Source organism: Diospyros lotus, chromosome 2 (assembly GCF_014633365.1).
Source record: "Diospyros lotus cultivar Yz01 chromosome 2, ASM1463336v1, whole genome shotgun sequence".
Classification (NCBI taxonomy): Eukaryota; Viridiplantae; Streptophyta; class Magnoliopsida; order Ericales; family Ebenaceae; genus Diospyros; species Diospyros lotus.
In genome coordinates this window covers 16,841,524-16,863,912 of record NC_068339.1, presented here as the reverse complement: position 1 = coordinate 16,863,912, position 22,389 = coordinate 16,841,524, and the positions used below count along the sequence as shown (strand labels likewise).

The following is a 22,389-nucleotide window of genomic DNA, read 5'->3' as shown; positions in this document are numbered from 1 at the left end:
AATAAAACATTAAATTACGTGTAATCTAATAATATAACTAATGAAGCATTAAAATATAAATAATACAAAATAAATAAAATTCGACAATAATTAAAAAACCCAAAACTATTTTACATATAATAAAAATAAAACTTAAAATCTAAAATTTCTCAGACACTAACTTGGGCTCTCTAGAAGGTGAAATCTTGTCTTGGCTCTACCGAAGCTGTAATACACTGATATACTATAGGTATAGGGGCGAATAAAGTAATTTCCTTTCGGATTGCACGTCGCAGAGTCGGCCGCATAGCGAAAAACGACGCGTCAGGGCCAAAAGAAAAACCCTAGCTGTCTGCGCCTCTCTCTCTCTCTCGTTATCTAAAACCTCGCTCTCAGTCTCCTCTTCGGTCCGCTGCTCTCCTTTTCAGTCCACAGAGCGTCTCCTGAACCCCACCGGCGACTGCAAGAAGCGAAGAGGAGGGGGCTACCAAGCCCTTCTTCTCTCTCTGCCATGAATTTTTCATGCGTTTATCAGTCGAAGAACCGAGGCTTCTCAGTCTTTTGATTTCTATTCGGTAAGTATGTCAAACTCTAAACTCATATTTATTGCATAAAGAATGCGTACGCTCTATTGGGGTTTGCATTGGTTTTTTAAGTTTCAAATCTTTTTCTCATGTACTGTAAATAATTCAAGATTTTGTATCCCTATAGAAAACACAATTTTATGTAGGATATTGATGGGTTTCCTGATGTAACGTCTGGGTTCGAATTGGGTCTTGAGTTGCCGTTTGATTGGTCCGTAGGTTGATTGAAATTGGCTCGATTGAATGCAACTCAGTGCTCTTGTTCGTCATCTTTGAAATCGTTTTTCTAGTTTTAATCAATCCATATAACTTTTCTCCGGCCTAATTTGGATTAGTTTTGTTGAGTTTCACATTCAATAGGAAGCTATAAATTTCAAACTTTAGTTGGTTCTACTTCTTTCCCCAATCTTCTGTGACATTCATATAATTTATTTGGTTCCTATAAGGTCTGAGGCTCTGAGCCCTGACTCTCTCTGTTGGGGGTAGTCCTAGTCTGTTTTTTGGTAAAATAAAATCTATCTGTTATTCTGAGGATAAGTTATTCTGACACGGGACAGCAAAGAATCACAGAAAGTTAATTGATTAAGAAGAAGAAGAAGTAGCAGCAGCTGGAGAAGAGAAAAAAGGAAGAGAAAAGCCGAGAGAGGGGTGGGGGGGGGGGGATAAATTATATTAATCATCCATAAAAGTATGAAGAAAAGGTTACATTATGTTGCCTATTTATAGGCTATTAGAAGATTACCTATCTAAAAGATAACTAATCAAAATATGATTATAATCTCTAAAATTACATATAACTCTTTATCTGTTCCCTAAATCAGATAAAGTTAACATAAAATTCTATCATCTAAATAACTAGGCTAAATCAAAATAGAAAACATTTTGATATGCCCATCATATTGGCCAGTGTTGGTTCTTTTGGCATTTGATCAGTTCTCTGGTTGATGCCCATTAGATGCATATTTTGAATATATTGTACTCATTTATTTGACCCAAGTGACCTTGAATTTGCTGCTAATGCTTTGGCAGTTTGCTTATATTTGTCTAATGGTTCTATTTTGCTTGACAACTAGTGGGTTGTATCATTGAGGACGGCTGTTTTTGCATTGGATTCTTTGATTTATACTGGGTTCCTTCAGAGCAAGGTGCAAAGTAAGTCACTGTGTACCCTGTGTTGCTGCACCTAGACAGATCAGGAGTTATGGTGTCCGAGAAGCAATCTGGAGATCTGAATGGTATGCCTCTTCAGTTTTTGCAGTTCCCAACCATGATTGCTACTGAAAATATTCCAAAGAAGAAGTTGAAAATCAAAATTGGCGGCCCCAAATGCATTGATGTTGAACCTGGTAGAAAATCTTGTGAATTTGTCCAGCAGGAGTTCATGAATGATGACTCTGGTCACAATGTTCCCGTGACTGGAAGTATTAAGTCAGAGAAGAATCAATCACACAATTTAGTGATTCCTTCTGACAACACAAAGAAGTGTGCTGCTGGTAACTTAAAGGTGGGAATTTCTGAAGTGAGCTCTCATAAGAGAGGGCTCCAAGGAGTGGGGGATGGCCAAAAGGAGAAGAGACGCAAGTTGGAGCGTGGTGTGACACTTCAGTGTTCTAGCATTTTGAAACACTTGATGGCTCATAGTTTTGGGTGGATTTTCAATGAGCCAGTTGATCCTGTGAAGTTGGAGATTCCTGATTATTTATCTATAATCTCTCACCCAATGGATTTAGGTACAATAAAAACCAAATTGGAGAAAAATAGATATTCCAATGTTGAAGAGTTTGCAGCAGATGTTAGGCTGACCTTTTCCAATGCCATGGAGTATAATCCTCCTTCTAATGAGGTTCATCTCATGGCCAAGAAACTAAATGATATTTTTAATGCAAGATGGAGATGTTTGGAGGCAAAATGGAGTCATGGTTACAATATTGTGGAGCAGGGGCCTATATCAAGTGGAAGAGCAAAGGGTACAGATAACCTAGAGCAGAATGACAGCAAAACCCATCGTTTGCATGTTAAGTCTTTGCCCAAAAGGTTGATGTCAGCTGAGGACAAACAAAAGTTGCAAAAACAGCTGTTGGAGCTATCAAGGGAAAACATGTCACAGCAGTTGCAATGTTTCCTTAAAAAATTTGGTAACACCTGGCGAAAAGAAGGAAGGATTGAGGTGGACATAGATGCCTTTGATGATGAAACTTTGTGGAAGATGAAAAGAATTATAAGCACTCGGGGTGCAAAAGCTGCAAAAGTAAGTGACTTCCCAAGAAAATAGGTTTGGTTTCTTTCCTAGTATCACAAGGGCTTATGTTGGCTTTGTGCTTAGAAGCTTGCCTATGTTTACTGTGCTGTATGCATTATATGTTCTTCACCTTTCAGTTTTTTCCTTAACTATAGCTTGAGTTTGTGTTTGCCTATGCTTAAGGTTTGATTTCTTTATATCTTGCACAGTCTGAGGCTGCTAAAAACATTGAGAATGGAACACGACATTCTTTGGGAAAGATTGCCTACAAAGGTATGATGTGGCAGAGTAAGGTTTCTGCTTTATGGCTCTGTACAGGAGCTAATCAACGATGTCTCTTATAGGCACTGATAGTAGTACGAGAACTGCTTGTGGCTCTGTCAGTGTCAGCCCACCATTGGACCTGGATGTCCCAAAATGTTGTTCATGTGGCAGTATGAGATGCCAATGCAGCCTTCAAAATGATTTGGCCAGTGCACTCTCAAGTGGTTGGTTGAGTTTTTCTCTTGCTGTTGTCTATTCAAGCTCTTTTAAATTCTCTATTCAGCTGACTAATTCACTTTTTGCTTTGTGTCAGATTTGTCTTCAGAAAGATCTCTGGGACATGATCACGATGCTTCCAAAAAGGTTCACATCAGTAGTCTTGTTTATTTTAATAATCATATGAAACATATAGTTAAAATATCTGTTTGTGATGTCAGGACTGTGGCACAAAAATTCTTTTACAAACCCAAATGATCAAATCAAATCTGGATTCTGATGGTGAGAATATTTTGCTAATTTGTTGTGAAATACTATGATGGCTGCTCATTGGTTTTCTGAATGCCGGCATGCTGTTGGTAATGATTGAAGGTGCTGTAAGTTCTTTGGGAAAAGAACATTTTTGTCTCAGCCAACAGCTCTCATCTGTAGCTACCACTGCCACTTATGGGGGAGGTTAGTTTGTCTATCAGCGATATCTGAAGGATTGTTGCCACCTTTAGACTTGATCTTATAATTTTGAAAGCCTTCTACTTATGTTTGTTTATTTGTTTTAGATTGGACTCCGCTTATTGACATTCAACTATCTCCGAAGAAGGCTCTCCGGGCCGCAATGCTAAAGAGCCGCTTTGCAGACACCATCTTAAAAGCAAAGCAGAAGGCACTTCTAGATGATGTAATGCCTTCTGTTTCTCTGAAACAGTTGATAGATTTTGAGTTAATAGGTTTTACAGTGATTTAGAGTTACTGTTACTTATGCAAAGTGATATACTGCAGGGTGATAAAGTAGATCCTATAAAAATGCAGCAGGAAAAGGAGAGACTAGAAAGGCAGCAACTGGAAGGTGATTACATTTTTATTCATTGATGGTATCCATCTTTTGTCATAAATTCATTTGTGCTCCTGAGCCAAGGCCAACATTTAAGTTTGTGAAATTTCACTTTTCATGCTGGCTTTATTGTGGCTTCTGCTTATGATTTATGCATCTTGTGTTAATTTTTCCTGTCAATGGAGGTGCGAGAAGGTTAGTTCTATTTGCTCCACTGTAGGCTGTGCTAATGGGATAAGGAACAATATATTTTCCAGATAAGATATATTAATCTTTATGTTATGATAACCAAAAGAAAAGAGAAAATAACTATAGAAAATGGACAGTGTCATGGTTGGCTTAAATGTTCAAAGTATTTAGAATTATAGCTGTTTATCCTTTCTATTTATTATCCTCAATTGAATGTGGAAAAGATCTATAAACATATATATATATATATATATAGAATCAGGTTATTTGGCATAGTTTTTTTTTTTTTTTTTTTGGGGGGGGGGGGACTATTTCTACATTTTATAAATACTACTACGTTTAAAAAATTTGGAAAATGCTACCCAGCCAATCAGGTGCCACAGTGGAAGTCTTCTTGTGTGGCAATTTTGGTTGAGGCAGAACTGCTGGTGAGATTAGCAGTTCTTGAATGAGCCTAATATAATGTTGTCACGTTCCCAAGGGCAATAGAGGGGGCAATAATGTAATTGAGCTACAATTATTTATTAGGAGATATTTTTAATTCTGTTGAGAGTAGGAGAGAGCAAAAGATCGGTTTACCTGAATTAATCGAACCCAACCAACCGATCGGTTCGGTTCGATTTTTTTTTTTTTTTTGCATTGGTTTGGTTATCTTAATTTTTGCTCAAAAGTTCTGTTTTCGATTCGGTTTTTGGTTGAAAGAACTGAACCGACCGAACTTTAAAACGATGTTGTTTTGATATTTATAAAACGACATTGTTTTCTTCGGTTTTGTGTGTTTACTATTGGTTTTCTTTGATTTTTTTTTTGTTCGGTTTAATCGGTTCGGTTCAGTTTATATGGTTTGAGTTCGGTTTTTTTGATTATCGGTTAATTCGATTTTTTCGCTTAATCGATCGGTTAAGTTTGGTTTTGCTCATCGATTTGGTTTAATTATTTAGTGGATTTCAGTTTAGTACCAAATCGACCGTTTGCACACCCCTAGTTGAGAGCACATGGGTGCTATTTCTAGAATTTGCCTTAAGTTAGATAGCCTATAAATAGGCTATATGTGTGTAGAGAATGATATGATGAAATAAAATGTTAAATTCAGGCTTCTTTCTTTACTTCTCTCTCTCGATTTCCCCCTAATTATCCTTCCATTCTCTTTGTTTTTGCTCAACCTCTCCCTCCAATTCTGCTCTCCCTTTCCTGGATTCTCCACAATTTCCTTTCTAAACCCTAGTCCAACCCTAGGTTGTGACTTTTGGTATCAAAGCTATCGATTCTTGGAAGCTCTTTGCTTGTCGTTTTCTGGAAGTTGATTGTAGATCAACGATTTTTAGAAATTTAACAGGCAGTGGTTTTCGGAAGTTGGTTTCAGAAGTTTCGTAGTGTTTCCAGTGAATTCAAGTAACATTGTTAGATGTGAGTTAGGAGGTTGAAGGCGAGGACTAGATTCACTTCAGAGGCGCCTTTGAAGGACTGTAACAGAGCCGATTGAATCACAGGAAGTTGATTCTCGGCTGATTGATTGCCAACGATTGCTATAGTGTGTGATTCAGGAAGGCGACCTCAGAAGCAGAGTCTGGCGACTTCTGACAGTGATTCCGATAACATTTATTAACTGCAACAGAGCCAATTGAAGAAGTCTATGGACCTGATGGTTGGTACTCTGGCAATCCTTCTTCAATTGTTGAAGGTAAAGTAGGCCAAGCAAGTTCCTTAGATCAATTCTTGGCTTGGATTTGAAGGTCGAGCAACAACTCTCGGTTTGACTTAGGGTGAAGCAAGAGGTTGACTCTTGGCGATGATTTTCGACGCTCGCAGACTATTAATTCATGATAGTATTTAATCGTTGCTTCCTAAAGCTTCTTTGCAGTTAATTTTCGATTGGTCCTTGGCTGTGAGTCAAGGCGATTTGTAGGCGACCTTCAGGCTTAGGACATATTCAAGTGGAGGTGAGTTACTATCGAGAAGAATGGGCCGCAATTAGAAAGGACTCGAGGAAGAACGTGCTGCAACAAGAAAAGAAATCTAGGAAGGACGCAATCAACTCGTTGACCTCAAACACAAGTTGGATGACTTACTGATTCTGTTTTCACATAAGTTCCAAGTTAGTATTCCAGTTGAATATTTTTCAAAGGGACATTCTAAGTCCTTAAAAAGAAAAGTTTTGAAAGGCAGTTTGTTTGTTCAGAATTTTTCTACTGCAGCTGAGGAAAGACCTAAATTGGAGTAGACAACCTAGGATGATAGAGAAGGAATGGCAGCTATCGGAGACGTTATTGAAGCTCCACTGGAAAAGAAATTTGTTGAAATGAATTTGGTTACAGTTGTCAATAAACTAGAAGAAGAGCTAATAGATCAAGATGTGCCTATTGAGAGGTTACAGGAGCAAAATGAGGAATTATTCGATGAATTGACAGAGGAAGCAAAGGCTATTGCAGTAGCCCGGGTGCCTAGTCCAATATTTGAAGAACCATATAATATTCAGGAATCGAACCTTGAGAGGCCTGGTCCTAAGAATGAAGGTTCTAGGCATACTAAAGTCATAACTTAGGGTTGAACTAGGGTTTAGAAAGGAAATTGAGAAGAATTTGGGAGAGGGAGAGCAGAATTGGAGGGAGAGGCTGAGTAGAAACAAAGAGAATAGAAGGAAAACAGGGGAAATCGAGTAGTGATCTAAAATCGGCCTAGGCAGCCACCGTGATTATGGCCTAATTAGCCCCTTTAGGCGCCGACTTGGCTAATCGGTACTGGGCGACGCTTAGTTGGACAAGGCGGTCGCCTAGCCGCATGAAACGCTTGGGCTGATTATGGCCTAATCGGTCACCTAATCCATTTTGTATGTTAGGTTTTTTGTTTCCCCTTCTCACTCTCATCGCTTTCCCCTTCTCTCTCTTGCACACCTCCGCTGATCGTCTCTTGCGGAGTCATTGTTGCCGCTTGCCCTTTCTGTCTCAACCTCTCCTCGTCGCACGCCGCGGCCGCAGCCAATCGCCTCTTCGAAAGCTCTCTTTCACGTAGCCAGTTATATCTCTTGGCCCCTTGGTCGTTACCCCTAGTCATCTCTCTTAGCCCTTTGGTCGCCGTCGACAGACATTTCTCTCACGGCTGTTCTTTCTCTGCCCTCCGGTAATAGCCATCACCTGTTTATATATATAATATCACTTTATATATATATATAAACTTTTTTTAAGTTATATATATAAACTTATATATATAATCTGTTTATATATATATATATATATAGAATTAAGGCAGGTTGGCTAAAATGGAGAAATGCATTGGGGGTGTTATGTGATGATAAAATCCCATTAAAATTGAAAGGAAAATTCTATAGGACAGCTATAAGACCAGTTTTGTTGTACGGCTCAGAATGTTGGGTAGTCAAATACCAACATGAGCAAAAGACGAGTGTAGCGGAGATGATGATGTTAAGATGGATGTGCGGCCATACAAGAAAAGATAAAATTAGAAATGAAGTTATTCGTAATAAGATATGAGTAGTGTCAATAGAGGAGAAAATGAGAGAGACTAGACTAAGATGGTTTGGTCATGTGAGAAGGAGACCAAGAGACGCTCCTGTGAGGAGAGTTGATGAAATGGAACAATTAATCAAAAAAAGAGGTAGAGGCAGACCTAAGAAGACTTTGAGGGAGACATTAAAGTTTGATCTGAAGTGTATGGATCTCAACGAAGATATGACAAAAAATAAAAATACATGAAAGTCTAGAATTCATGTAGCCGACTCCACATAGTGGGATAAAGGCTGGATATGTTGTTGTTGTTATATATATATATATATAAAACAGTCTACCTAGGAGGGCCTAGGGCCCTGCCTAGGCGCTAGGTCCCAGGCGCCCGACTAGCGCCTAGCGCGTTTTAGAACACTGAAATCGAGAGAGAGAAATGTAAAGAAAGAAGCCTGAATTTAATATTTCATTTCATCATATCATTCTCTACACACTTATAGCCTATTTATAGGTTGTCTAACTAAAGACAGATTCTAGGAACAACACTCATGTGCTCTCAACAGAATTAAAAATATCTCCTAACAAACAATTGTAGTTCAATTACATTATTGCCCCCTCTATTGCCCTCAGGAATATGACAATTTCCCTTTCCTTGAAAGGTTTCTTGTCCCCAAGAAACTTATTACCATTGAGCCATTGTTATTCATCCAATCCCATCTTTCTCTATTTATTTTATTCTTCTTTCTTTCTTGCTTTCTTCTTCTAGGCTTTTTTCTCTTTTCTTTTACGTTCTTGTTCTCTTGCTCTTCCTCTGATAGGACCAACACCAGAAATTGGTCTGAAATGACAGCAAGATTGTCATATTGCTCACGATCAAACATATTCATAACAGCAGTGAGGTATTTTCCTGCTGGAATTGTCATCATCATCTTGATGCTTGATTTAACCAGTCATGGACTCCTGAGCCCTCTCCAAAGCCAATTGCTAAATAACAATTTTGGATCAGAGGTGTTGAATTTAGGCGATCATCAAGTTGTTGAACGGAGTCGATTAAGTTACGAAAGGTTGTGACAAATGTTTCTACTTTGCCCATGGAGATTAAAGAACTCTTGCATTGGACGATCATATAACAGGGCATATTGCCTAGTTGAAGAAGCAAGACTGCAAAGGGCGAAATTGTTTGACAACTGCAAGAGTTGCATTGTTTGATCCATGGGTTTCCATGATTTCCTTTTTCAATACAGTTAAGTTCACTTTAAGGCAAGTGTCACAAGTTTAATGGCATAAGTATAATAAACCTATAGATGCATAGCTATAGTTGTAATAACAGATAGTAGCATGTGATTGGCGGTTCTGCCGAGGCCACTTGTAGGTAATCGGTTACAATAACAACCAAGTCTGTTAGCCTATAAAAGGCAGTGTATGCGAGGATGGGATCTATCAATGAATACATTTGGATCTTTCCCTCCCTGAATTCTTTCTCTATTTTCTTTCCCTCTAATTCAAATTGTCCCCCCTTTCTTTCTCTTAAACTCTCAGTTCTTCCAGAATTGCCCAAGTCTCAGACTCGAGACTTGACAATTGGTATCAGTGTTTGTGGGAGGAATTGCGAAGCAAATGATGGCGGACGGAACGAGACTCAAGCAAATGGAGATGAGAATGGAAGCGTTGGAGTTTGGAATGTCGCAGACCCACGAAGCTATCACCCAAAGTAGGGAAGACGTGGCTGAAATGCAAGAAGGAATGCAAGAGGAATTGGCGACTTCTCGTGAAGATATGAAACGCGAGCTGGAGAGGCATAGAGAGATGATGGACTAGTTCGGTCAAAGGATCAACATGTTTAACATGCTGTCGTCCTTACCACAATTCTGTTTGCCACCGGAATTTCCCCTGCGATCTGGAGCTGGACCGAACTCAAATGGATCTGGTATACTTCCGAGGCCTCTAGGAGAAATGGAGTCGGAAGGAGTGCAAGGTATTGAGACGGATCCTCAGGTAAAAGATTTTCATTTACAATGTGGTACTCATATGCCAATGCTAAGGCTGGAGATACCATTGTTTCATGGAACAAGGCCAAGGTGGTGGATCCGCCGGTGTGAACGTTTCTTCCAATACTATAATGTGGTTGAGCCACAACGAATTACTTTAGCCACATCCTATCTTAATGATACGACTGATTCTTGGTTTCAAGGATGGTTCAAGTACAGAGGACTTGGGGTGAAATGGATCGATTTTGTCAAAGAATTGTGTAGGAGATTTGGAGAAAAAAAATATGGCAGACGTGATAGAAGAATTCAATAAACTTAGACAAGAGGGGGCTGTAACAGGGTATTTGGAAAAAATTGAGGAGTTATGAGCCTTAATGTGGAATGCTCAGCCAACACTTACTGAGCAATATTTTGTGTCCAGTTTTATTAGTGGGCTTAAGGACGAGTTGAGATCAATGGTGAAGATGATGATGCCAACCAGAGTCAAGCTGACGGCAGAGAAGGCCAAGTTACAAGAATTGACGTTAGAAGCGATCTACAAAAGGAATAGGGTCTCCCCTTGTACGGGTCCATTAATCAGTTTACCTCCTAGTGGACAAGCTAGGGAGGTGGGAGCAACAGCGAGTATAGGTCCATCGAGAGGGAGTTAGCAAACCTTGGCTATCAAAAACCCCACTATGGAGCAGAAGAGGCATATGAGGTTATGTTACAAATGTGGTGACCCTTAGAGCCTTGGCCACCAATGTAGAAGGCAACTATTGAACATGGAAGGAGGTGAGGAGAAAATAACCAGGAAAGAGCAAGAAGATCTTGAGGAAACAGAGGAGGAGACCCCCCAATATGACCCTGCCGATGAAAGGGGGGGGGGGGGGGAATTTGTTTCATGCACTTAAGGGGGGACACGCATGGCAAATCATTAAGGTTGAAGGAAGAGTGGGCAAGAGAAGGATAATGATGCTGATTGACAGTGGCAGCACACATAGCTTCCTCAATGAAGTAACTGCCACTGAATTAGGTTGCACACTTGTGGATACTGCCCCCTTATCCGTAACTATAGCTAATGGCAGTAAGATGTACAACAATTATGAGAGTGTGGGGTTTAAATGGCTGATGCAAGGGGAGGAGTTCTCTACGGATTTGAGAATTTTGGAGTTAGGAGGGTGTGACATAGTCCTTGGGGTGGATTGGATGAGGACAGTTAGCCCTCTGACTTTCGACTTCAATAAATTGGAAGTCACACTAGATTTGAAAGGAAGGAAGCTGACACTAAAAGGGAGCTTCAAGGCAGGGGAATGTAAGGTGATCACAGGAAAAAGGTTACAGAGGCTGTTATTTAAAGGGAAAGGGCAGATATCTCAGATGTTTTCCATTCAAGCCATGGAGAAGGATGAGGGAGAGCAGGAGGGCCCTCCAGTCACCTACCTCTTTGCAAAGGTAACTTTCCCTATTGAATTACAACCATTGCTTATGGAATTCAAGGAATTATTTGTGGAACCACACACACTGCCCCCAAACTGCCTGTTCAACCATTCCATACCTTTGAAACCCAATTCCGAGCCAGTAAATGTCCGATCCTACCGTTACCCCCCTTACCAGAAGGCTGAAATTGAAAAACAAGTTAGAAGCATGCTCCATGCTTCCATTATCTAACCTAGTCAAAGCCCTTTTGCATCTCCTATACTTCTTGTCAAAAAGAAGGACGACACTTGGCGCTTTTGCATAGATTATAAACAACTAAATGACCTTCCCGTGAAAAATAAATTTCCTATGCCCTTGATTAAAGATCTACTCGATGAACTAAATGGGGCTGCCATCTTCACTAAATTAGACCTGAGGGCAGGGTATCATCAAATTAGGATGAACCCTGCCGATATACAGGACACACCAAGGCCTTTATGAATTTCTGGTGATGCCATTTGGGACCACTTTTCAGGCCCTTATGAACCACCTATTTGTCCTCTACTTGCAGAAATTTATCCTGGTATTCTTTGATGACATTTTAGTTTACAGCCCTAACCTCAAACAACACCTATCCCACCTTAAAACCACATTTGAAGTCTTGAAATTTAACCATCTATTTGTTAAGCCTTCCAAGTGTTCCTTTGCAAAGAATGAGGTGGACTATTTAGGGCATATCATCTCCGGCCAAGGAGTCTGTACAAACCCTAGTAAAATTGCAGCAATGTTGGAGTGGCCTACGCCTTCGTCTATAAGGGAGTTGAGGGGATTTATTGGGTTAATAGGGTATTATAGAATGTTTATACAGAATTATGGGGTAATTAGTAAGCCACTGACTGAGTTACTCAAGGAGGACAATTTCGGATGGAACCCCCAGGCTAAAGATGCTTTCAAAACACTTAAAAGGGCAATGACACAAGCCCTGGTTCTGGCCTTTCCAAATTTTTATAAGCCCTTTGTGATTGAGACAGATGCATGTGACATTGGGGTAGGAGCAGTGCTAACACAAGAAGGAAGACCCTTAGCTTACATCAACCAAGCATTGGCTACTCATCATCGGGGGCTGAGTGTGTATGAAAAAGAATTGCTTGCCATGATCATAGCCATCGACAAATGGAGGCACTACTTAGAGGGAGCCTCCTTCATAATACGGACATACCATGACAGTCTGAGACACCTTTTGCAACAGAGGTTGTATACACATTTACAAAGGAAGGGGGTATCAAAATTGCTAGGCCTGGACCATGTGATACAATATAGAAAAGGGAAAGAGAACATCGTGGGAGATGCTCTGTCACGAAGATCAGAAGAAGGGGCATGTAAGGCCGTCACAGCAGTGGTGCCCGATTGGGTTAAGGAAGTTACTGAGAGTTATGAGAAGTCCGAATGGATTAAATCCCTACAAACTCAGTTGGCAGTCAGGCATGTCAATGAACAAAGGGTACTCTATGTCTATTGGTTTAATTAGGTTTAAGGGCACATTAGTCTTGGGGAATGACAGAGAATTAAAATCCAAAATCCTATAGGCATTACATAGCTCTCCCTTAGGCGGGCATTCAGGGGAAAGAGCTACTTACTACCGGGTTCGACAGATGTTCTTTTGACTAGGACTCAAAAAAGAAGTTACAGAGTTTGTGGCAGCCTGCATGACATGCCAACGCTGCAAGCATGAACAAGTGGTTATCCAGGATTGTTACAACCACTGGTTATACCGGATCAGGCATGGGAGGAGATATCCATGGATTTTATTGAGGGCCTACCCAAGTCAGAAGGCCGAAACGCGATCCTAGTGGTAGTTGACAAGCTGACAAAGTTTGCTCACTTCATCAGCCTCACACATTCGTTCACAGCCCAGGAAATTGCCCGAGTGTTCATTGATACAGTGGCCAAACTGCATGGATTACCTAAATCCATTGTCTCGGATCGAGACAAAATATTCACCAGTGACTTCTGGCAAGAACTGTTCAAAAACCTAAGGGTGAGTTTACATATGTCATATGTTAAAGCATTTGTTCTAGATTAGAGCTTGTAATATGAAGGGCATTTTATGTAATATGTTTGCTGTTATGTTTCTAGAAGGTTTTATTATTTTTCTTCTAGGGTTGACCGAGAGTTCTTGTAATTGCTTTTGGGCAGTCGGTCAGGCTAAAGTCTCCCGCCTAATATGCTTATAAATATAGGTCGTGGGGAAGACTTTAGGGTATGCTTTTCTTTCACGGGTTAGTGATCTGTCTTGGGATAAGATTAAAACAAAGAGGAAGAGGGTATATCTTTCTTGTATCAACTCAATATAGCTTTCAGGTTTTTGGGCTAGGTGTGAGTTGAGTTTGAGTGCTTTGTAATCTGGTATTATCTTTCAAGATAGTGGAGATAGTGGAGGCGAAAGTCAAGCTGGATGTAGGTCTTTCTTAAGACCGAACCAAGGTAAATTCTTGTGTGTTTGTATGTTCTTGATTGATTCTTGATTTGGTTTCTGGTTGCTGGTCACTTGCGAATTAAGGAGTGTTTTCGTTTGAGTGTTTTAAGTGATCCTATAAGGGTGAGATCTCGGTTAACATCATTAGCATACCATCCTAAGTTAGATGGGCAGACCGAACGAGTCAACCAGTGCTTGGAATCCTACTTGCGATGTATGTGTTTTGCAAGGCCGAAGAGTTGGGGCAAGTGGCTATCCTTAGCTCAGTGGTGGTACAATACAAGTTGCCACAACTCAATCAAGAATTTCCCTTTCGAGGCTCTATTCGGATACAAGACACCTACAATGCCGCTATGATGGGTGTCAACGAGGCTCGAACTAACGCAGTGGAATATTTGCAAAACAGACAGGAGATGCTCTCAATACTCAAACAAGAGTTGCCTACCGTTAACAACAGGATGAAACAGGTTGTGGATTGCAAATGAAGTGATAGAAATTTCGAGATAGGGGATCAGGTCTTTCTAAAGGTCAGACGCTTCCTGCAACCCTCCTTCTTTGCTACCACCCCCACCAAGCTTAGTCCAAAGTACTTCGGACCATTTCACATTTTGGAACGGGTCAAGTCACCTACAAGCTACATTTACCTCCCAACATGGAATGCCATCCATCCCGTCTTTCATGTCTCCCTCTTGAAGAAGTACATAGAGCCTAATGCTACTGTTAGCCTAGAACCGCCACTTGCCGCTGAAGAGGCCGAAGGAGCAGTGGAACCTCTTGCTATCATCGATAGAAGGATAGTCCATCAGGGCCTTCTCTGAATTCTTTTCCTCTCTTTTCTTTCCCTCTAATTCAAATTCTCCCTCCCTCTTTTTTTCTTAAACTCTCGGTTCTTCCAGAATTGCCTAAGTCTCAGACTCGTGACTTGACAGCAAGCAATGCAAACATTTTCAGTACAATACAGTTTAGAGAACAGCTGGGTCAGGCCATAGGCCTCAGGCCCTATACACAGCCTGGAACTATTCACCATGGGTAGCCTGACCCATTTGACATCTCTACCCAAGTCAGTATAATTTTCACAAGTGCTAAATATGTCTTGATTTTTATAAGACGTAAATTGACCAAGCAATCCCCGAGGCTATTCCTAAATCTCATCAAAAAATGGTTTTTGCAATAACTTGGCACTACATTTAGTCCATCACTTAAATTTTTAAATTTGTAATATTTGGTGTACATAAACTACAGAATTTTAGGAGCATATTATTTTTTCAAAATTTTGCTACACATTTAGGATTTTCAAAATACCCTTGGACGTGGTTGCTGGAGCACTTCCAGTTTCAGCAGAAAGACTTGCTCTGGCAGCCCCTTTGAAATCCCTTTTTTTGGTACAAATTCTGCATATTTTAGCAGTCAAAAACATATTTTTTCCTGAAAATTTTAAAGGACCAAATATCCACTTCAGTTAACCAGATTTTTGGTTTTTGTCCTCAGCTTGCTCTCTGTCAGGGTCAAGGATTTTGTTTGTTCCCAATTTTGCATGCGCTAACCTTTTGTTGTTTCAGATACGTTGCTTATTTTTTGTGAGTTTTTATTTTTTTTAAATTGATTTAAACACCTGAACTTTGGATCCTGCACCTCTAAAGTGCACTTTAGGCCAAACTACTCTTCCATAAGGAAACACCCCTAAATTATTTTCCCTTACTATTGGGATTTGCCCATACCTGTAAATAATGTTTAAGACTTGTATACCATTTTTGGGACTTTTCCTGTCCCCAAAGTCCTGTACATCCTCATGACCAATTTTTCTCTAATTTTCCTTAGAATATCTAATCTGTTTAGACTTCTAAACTCCCATTCTAAGATTTTTTCCTGTTGTGAAGCTTTGCACAAATTTACCTATCCTCAAGGAGAGAGTGCTATTCTTAAGGATTTATCCGTTAAACGGTTAGGAATCTAGACCCCTAGGATCTTGATAAGGCGCTTTCATTCGAATCATAGACACAAAGTTCAGCAAGGAAATCTCGTTTTAGATCATCAAATAAAGGTGGTTTACAGGAAGATCCACAAATTCTATCATTGCAGCTTTGAGATGAAGTTTAATCCGTCAAACTTACAAGTATGGAACCATTAGATTCCTAGGTCACAAATAAGTCTCTTATGCTTATTATAAAGTCCCTCAACATGGAGATAATATCAATGTTACAAAGTGTAAGGTTAGTCAAACTCAAGAAATACAAAATGTATCCTGCAAGAACCTCAGCCTAACTCTAAGAACCCACCATTCCTTTGCCAATTGATCCCTTTACTCTTGTGTGCATGAAACACAAAATGGGGTGAGCTTTAAGCTCAGTAAATTGATATTCAAAGCACACAAAAATGAGCCAGAAAGATGCAATTTCATTTCCTCAAATCAGTGTACACCAGAAATGTGACCCAATCTATACAACATAGGTAGACCAAATCAATGCCCTCTGAGTTAAATGGCATGGTAGCACTCTCTACCCCTAGGTAAGCCTCTGGCTCTCCATATTCAAACCTTAGAGGCTTAGCACTTCATGAAGAACTCATTCATGCATCAAAACACCATGTAAGTATGCAAATGGAGAAATAAAAGTACCTATGCAATGGATTTACCTTTGAAGAATACGTGTTGGACTACTTCTTTGGCCTTTTTTTAAAGCTTAGTATGCTCTAAAAGGTCTCTCAAAGCTATAATGTTGGTCTTGAAGAGCTGGGTGTGAGTACTTCTCCCTTTCTTGCAACAATTTGCACAGAAACCTTTATTGGCTTTCTGCAGTCCAGGTTTGGTTCTCCCTCTATAGCTAACAGTCTCTAGCTGTTTTTCTAGAATCATTCTCTGCCTTGTAACAAATCTGTACCTTTTCTGAACCCACAAGGACACCTGGCTGCAACAGGAAAAACTTCTATAACCTTTTAGTTTTGGCTCTTTGGGGCCTTCTTTAGCCACTCATTTCACTTTGGCCGGGTTGTTGCTAGCTGATCCCCAGCTAGTTTCCCTCCAAAGAAACTCACAATCTGGTCTTCCAGCTCAGCAAGTCACCACAAACTCCCATTTTCAACTCAGTAACACTGTAGCCCTACTTGTAAGCTGTCCCCTTTTCTTTTCATCTTCCTTTTTAAAAAAAAAAATTCTTTTTGTTTCTTTTTTTTTTGTCAAGTCTGAATTTGATCTTCCAGATCCTTAAGTTCAAGACTACATTCCCCTATTCCAGATTTAGGTTTTGGTCTCACAGTCGTCACAAGTTAAACCTCAATCAGTCCCATTTTTTGTCAACAATTCTACAGCATTTTTGTTGGTATTCCTCCCTTTAAATCAATTTTATAAGCTCTCTAATTCCTCAAGTCATATGGTACCTTTTATAGGATCATTGTAACCTCAAGTCATAGGGCGATCATCATTTTTTTGCTCACTTCTTTGCCTTCATCTCCTTATAAGAGTTGGGATTTTCTTCCTTTTTTTTTTGGGTTGGGGGGGGGGGGGGGGGGGTTATGTCGGTGAACATTGTGTCAAGCCCTCAAGTTGTGGGCTGGACAATTGAAGGAATTCAAGCAGAATTTCGAGAAGAAGAAATGAATGTAGGGAGAATAGAGAATATAAGGGAGAAAGAGCAAATAGAATAGAAAGAGGGAGAAATAGAGAATGAGAGGAAGAGAGAGACATAAATGAGGGAAGGGAAAGAGATTATTCTTTCATGATACATTCTCACAGTAGCAGGTCTCTTTACATAAGAGTTTATATCAGTATAACAACCTAACTAACATCTTTAACTAACGTAACAATATGAAATGGGCTGTTGTACAGTTAGCCTAACTAACTAACCTCTTAACCCCAGCTAACCAACTAACGGCTACTATTGGCCCTTTATGGATTTACCCCTAGGGTCGTGACAATCCTCACCCCTTCAAACAATTCTTGTCCCCAAGAATTGACAGCTGCGGACCCCGTTCTTTATCTAATTCCAGCCTTCACAATCTGAATCATTCTTTGCCTTTTATTGTTCTTTTCTCTTACTTGCCTTGGCCTTTTTTTCTTCCTCCTCCTCGGCTTTATCTGATGAATGAGAGAGGAAATAACACCCCGTTGTTCTGAAGGTTTTCAAACTCGTTTGAAGTACCGCCTTCATTTCCTTCTACCAAAATCAACACCAACTCCTCTACCTCTTCAGCGGCTATGAAATCTCCAACAATATCATCTGTTGTGATCTTTTCCTTTCTTCCTGATCTTCCCTAGAGATCTCCTCAATAGGATTACCTTTGACTTCCTGAATTTCCTATTCCATTGCGGGCAATTCATCATCTTCTTGTTGTAAATTGAGGGTAGCCATTGAATTACCTTTGTTCTGTTGGCTGCTCTTAAGAAAACTTTTAAGTGGCAGCCCATGCTTTCTGCAAATGGCTTTCAGGTCTAATTCTTACAGCCTTGCCTTCTCCACCGCTTGTTCCGCTGTCATAGGACTCATTCAATGTTGGACGGGAATGGAGCGCCCGCTCTTTCAATTTCTCAAACTTGACCCAATACTCCATAACCGAGTCCTCATGTTTCGGCTTGTTGAACTACTTGTAACTCTCTCCCATTTGATTTTTCTTGGAAGACTTACAAAATTCATCAAACTTACTCGATAGACCTTTTAATTTGCTGTCAAAACTATCCTAAGTATTTGCAATTCTTGTATCCATCTTCTCAGTTCAATTCCTTGCAAATTTGCCTCCGACACAACAATCTGCCCTTGCTTCAGAATCTCACCTTCAAGATCGTCAGAATCACCCAATCACCATCCACTGAAATTTGCTTGCCCAACTCCCGCCAAAATCCGCCTTTGATCACCACTACAGTCCTTTCAAGTTCGAGTTGAGAATCTCAATTGGAATAGCAACAATTGAGAATCACCAATTGTCAGAATTTGCTTTAGAAATGACCGAACTTCTCAACCAAGAAGTATTGGTCTTGAACTTCAATCAAGACCGATTCTTGATCCTTCGCCTTCAACTTCCGACCCCAGCTTTGTGGGAATTTTCTTGGGTGTTATACGCAATTGACACCCAAGACAAGAAACGTTGCTTTGCCTTCAAGCGAAGGACCAGAGTTGTCTAAACTTCCGCCGATGGATTCACTGCTTCTGATAGCTTGGTCCTTCTAGTTTTGTCTTCAGCTCGTGGCTTCAAGATCGCAACTTGTCGCCTCATAGTAGTCGTCTAGGATAATCGCACTTCAAATCACTGGAATCATCTTTTCCCACAATCACAACCCACCTTGTTGGTCGTCCACACTCTTGCAATCATTCTTGTTTGTTCAATTTAATCAAGTTGACAGACCCAACTGCCACGTTTGCCTTCTATTCTGAATTTCTTCTAGTCTGTTCCTTGTCATCAATCATCCCTCCAGTATGCTTTCAATTCCGGAATTGACGGACAGAAGCATACACTCCCTATGATGCCCCACCGGCCGCCGTTTATGATACCCAAATTGGTGAACCCAATCACTGACCCCTACGCTCTCAATACCTGAATCGATGAACCCACCAACCGCCACCTAACCCTTCGTCGTTGGCTTCCCGCTCCGATCACACACCTTTAGTCCAACTGTGTTTCTCCGTCGACTCACCTAATGGACCCACTTCACCAGCTACCAAGAATGCCGGCTTTGATACCACTTGTCAAGCCCTCAAGTTGTGGGCTGGACAATTGAAAGAATTCAAGCAGAAATCTGAGAAGAAGAAATGAATGTAGGGAGAACAGATAGAATGAGGAAGGGAGAAAGAATAGATAGAATAAGAAAGAAGGAGAAATAGAGAACGAGAGGAAGAGAGAGACAGAAATGAGAAAAGAAAGAGCTTATTATTCTTTCATGATACATTCTCACAGTAGCAAGTCTCTTTATATAGAGTCTATATCAGTATAACAACAACCTAACAAACATCTTAACTAACATAACAGTAAGGAATGGGCTGTTGTACGGTTAGCCTAACTAACTAACCTCTTAGCCCCAGCTAACCAACTAACGGCTACTATCGGCCCTTTACGGATTTACCCCTAGGGTCGTGACACATTGGAAGATGATTGTCCATTCCCAGAAATGGTGTTTTCCATGTTGAATTAATGTCTTTTCCCTCCCAATACTGTTGGCTATTCCTAAGCCTGGATAAGCTTTGTGATTGTTAATTCTAGACATTGAATGGCGGGTGGTTGTGCTGGGCAGCCAGCAACCAGATTAAAACCCGTCAGATCAAACACTATTAAGCCTTCTATTAGGCATGAAACTCTAGAATTCATTGTCGTCAATCCTACCTAGTGGGATTAAGCCTTCTAATGTTGGTTGTTTTGTTTTTGGGTGTTATGTTATTATTTTAATAAGTCTAACATAGGTATATACATACTACATAATACCACTTTTGCTATATCTTGCTTGGTTTATGTTTTTTATTTCCAAATAGTCTTTTATTCTGTCATCTCATTTTCTTTTAATTTGCCTTATACCAAGTTCATGTTGTATTCTGTTGAAATACTATCCACTGTTGTCATTGTCAAATTACTTGCATCCTCTGTTAAGCATTTTAATACAAAATCCCCCCCCCCCCAGCGGAAAAGATAGTTAACTAACTTTGAATTTCATTGTTGCAGAGAAGGCGAGAATAGAAGCCCAAATCAGAGCTGCTGAAGCTGCCTCACGAATGAAAGCAGAAGCTGAATTGAAAATGCAGCGGGAACGAGCAAGGGAAGCTGCTCGGCTAGCACTGCTGAAGGTCTAGTCTTTTTTTAGTCTTTTACGGTTAACAAATGTGCAAGTTGTCTACTTAACAGCTTGGTGCCTGGAGAGGGCATTTACCATTCTTGTTACGTGTCCCAATGCAGATGGAGAAGACTGTTGAGATTGATGATAATCTGGAGATCCTGAAAGAACTTGAGATGCTTTGTGGGTGCTCACTATCTAAAAATATGTTATGCAATGTTCGGGCTGAAACAGTTGTTGGATGCGCCGAGAGGGTTCGCTTTAGTAGCCCCTTGGAATGGCTAGGTTTGTCTAGGAAAGACGATTATATGGACGAAGAGGACGAGGCCGCGATATTAGGCAGGGGAGGAGATGGGGAGGAGGGGGAGATCATTTCATGACCCCCTCTCTCCCCCCCTCTGTATCTAAATATATGATACCTTGAGGGAGAGTAGTTAAGTTAGACAGTTTGCTGTAAATGAATATTCCCGTAGGGCATATGTAATCATGCTATTATATGTTTGAGTGAAATGATAGATAATAGATAGGTGCTATATATAGCCCCCGTCAGTTGATGGGAATTTGGAACTATGAAATCATCTGCTTTTTGCTTGGGAGTAACAACCCGATATTTGAACATTATATGAAATACCTAAAAAGTTGGGCCTAACTAGTATTTGGTCTTTATATTCCTTAGATAAATATATTGAGGACTCCTAGGAAGCACGAACTTCTCTATTGGGATCGAATCGAATCTGTACAGGTTTTACAGGAACAATTGACGGCAAGTAAAGGGGATGCATCCCCTTTATCACCTTTTAATTTCTGATTCTATTATACCAAGCAATATCATGGCTCCCTATTTCAAACGTTCATCCTCTTCCTGTTATCAATTTTCTCCAAGGGGACCACTTCTGAGTCATTCTGATTTGTGCATGGGATGTTGGATTGCCCTCACGTCCATTGAGGCTCCAAGTCAAACTTGCGTTAGTTATTGTTGATATTTTCTATTGGAAGGGAGAAAGTTTGGATCAATGGTTGAAATTAGAGGCACCCACTCGTGCTAGCTCGTGTCTACAATCGAACATGCTCGATGATGCATGATCTCAACCTTCACATTGAGTCCAAAGTAATTGGCTAGCGACATGCAGTGAAAGGGGCCCCGCCTTGAAGATGGAGGTTCTTAAATCCAGTTGAGTCAAGGTTGGTTTTGATGGTGCAACAGAACTTCTTGTCCCTAACCAATTACTTTGGACAAATCACCTTATCTCGCTCACTCACTCTCCATGGGCCAAGAACTACTACTACTACTATTTTGGTCTCTACTACCTGAAGTTAGTGCGGGAGCTTTAGGGCCTACTCCTCGAGCATTAGTGCGCAAACTCTAGGGCCTACTCCTCGAACAACTTAACTCATTCTCCATCTTTTGTCCATGAGAGCCCTGACAAAAGCCTCCACCCACTCAAGAGATTCCTCCTATTGTACTCTAATCCTAATGCCTTCGGCTCCCTTGAGAACAAGTGATAACATAAAAGTACTAATCTCGGGTATAAGGGGAAACCGTCGGTGTTATAACACACAAAAGAGAGTTATAATGTTTCAACAATCCTTTCTGCAGAAGAAGACACCACTAACATGTGTAAGTTGAATGCCAAGTAGGCTTCAGCCATATCTTTGTCAAAAGGAAAAAATAAATATTGGTTAACAAGTGAAGCATTGTAAATATTGATTAATAAGTAAAGTACTGAATTATGAGCAAATAAAGTATCAAATTGAATATTGCGGGCTTAAGATAGTAATCTCAATATATCAATAGTACCATATAAGACAATGTTAGGAATGGAGGAGAAAGGAGACACATAAGTAAAAATAAGGACGGAATAATAAAAGGATGGACACAAGAATTTTACATGGTTCGAGAAACTCCCCTATGTTTACGGAGCTACTATAGTATTTTACTATATAGGAAAATATACTTAGTATTTTTATAAAACACTCTATTTACAAAATTATAATCCAATTACACTAAGGGGATTTTTCTTCTC

General features: G+C 40.2%; 1 protein-coding gene across 2 annotated transcripts; it reads left to right on the top strand.

Moving 5' to 3' along the window:
* Window positions 1–261: 261 nt before the first annotated feature.
* Window positions 262–20,968, top strand: LOC127793776 (transcription factor GTE8-like). Of its 2 annotated transcripts, XM_052324503.1 has the most exons (12): window positions 262–554; window positions 1,637–1,715; window positions 1,813–2,811; window positions 3,012–3,075; window positions 3,147–3,290; window positions 3,380–3,429; window positions 3,504–3,564; window positions 3,655–3,738; window positions 3,840–3,958; window positions 4,060–4,126; window positions 20,257–20,378; window positions 20,488–20,968. In XM_052324503.1, the coding sequence occupies exons 3-12, from the start codon at window positions 1,831–1,833 to the stop codon at window positions 20,743–20,745; spliced, it is 1,950 nt and encodes a 649-aa protein (XP_052180463.1). In that variant the 5' UTR covers window positions 262–554; window positions 1,637–1,715; window positions 1,813–1,830; the 3' UTR covers window positions 20,746–20,968. The 2 variants fall into 2 exon arrangements, with proteins under 2 accessions (XP_052180463.1, XP_052180462.1); XM_052324502.1 differs by having other exon boundaries at window positions 1,637–2,811.
* Window positions 20,969–22,389: the final 1,421 nt, after the last annotated feature.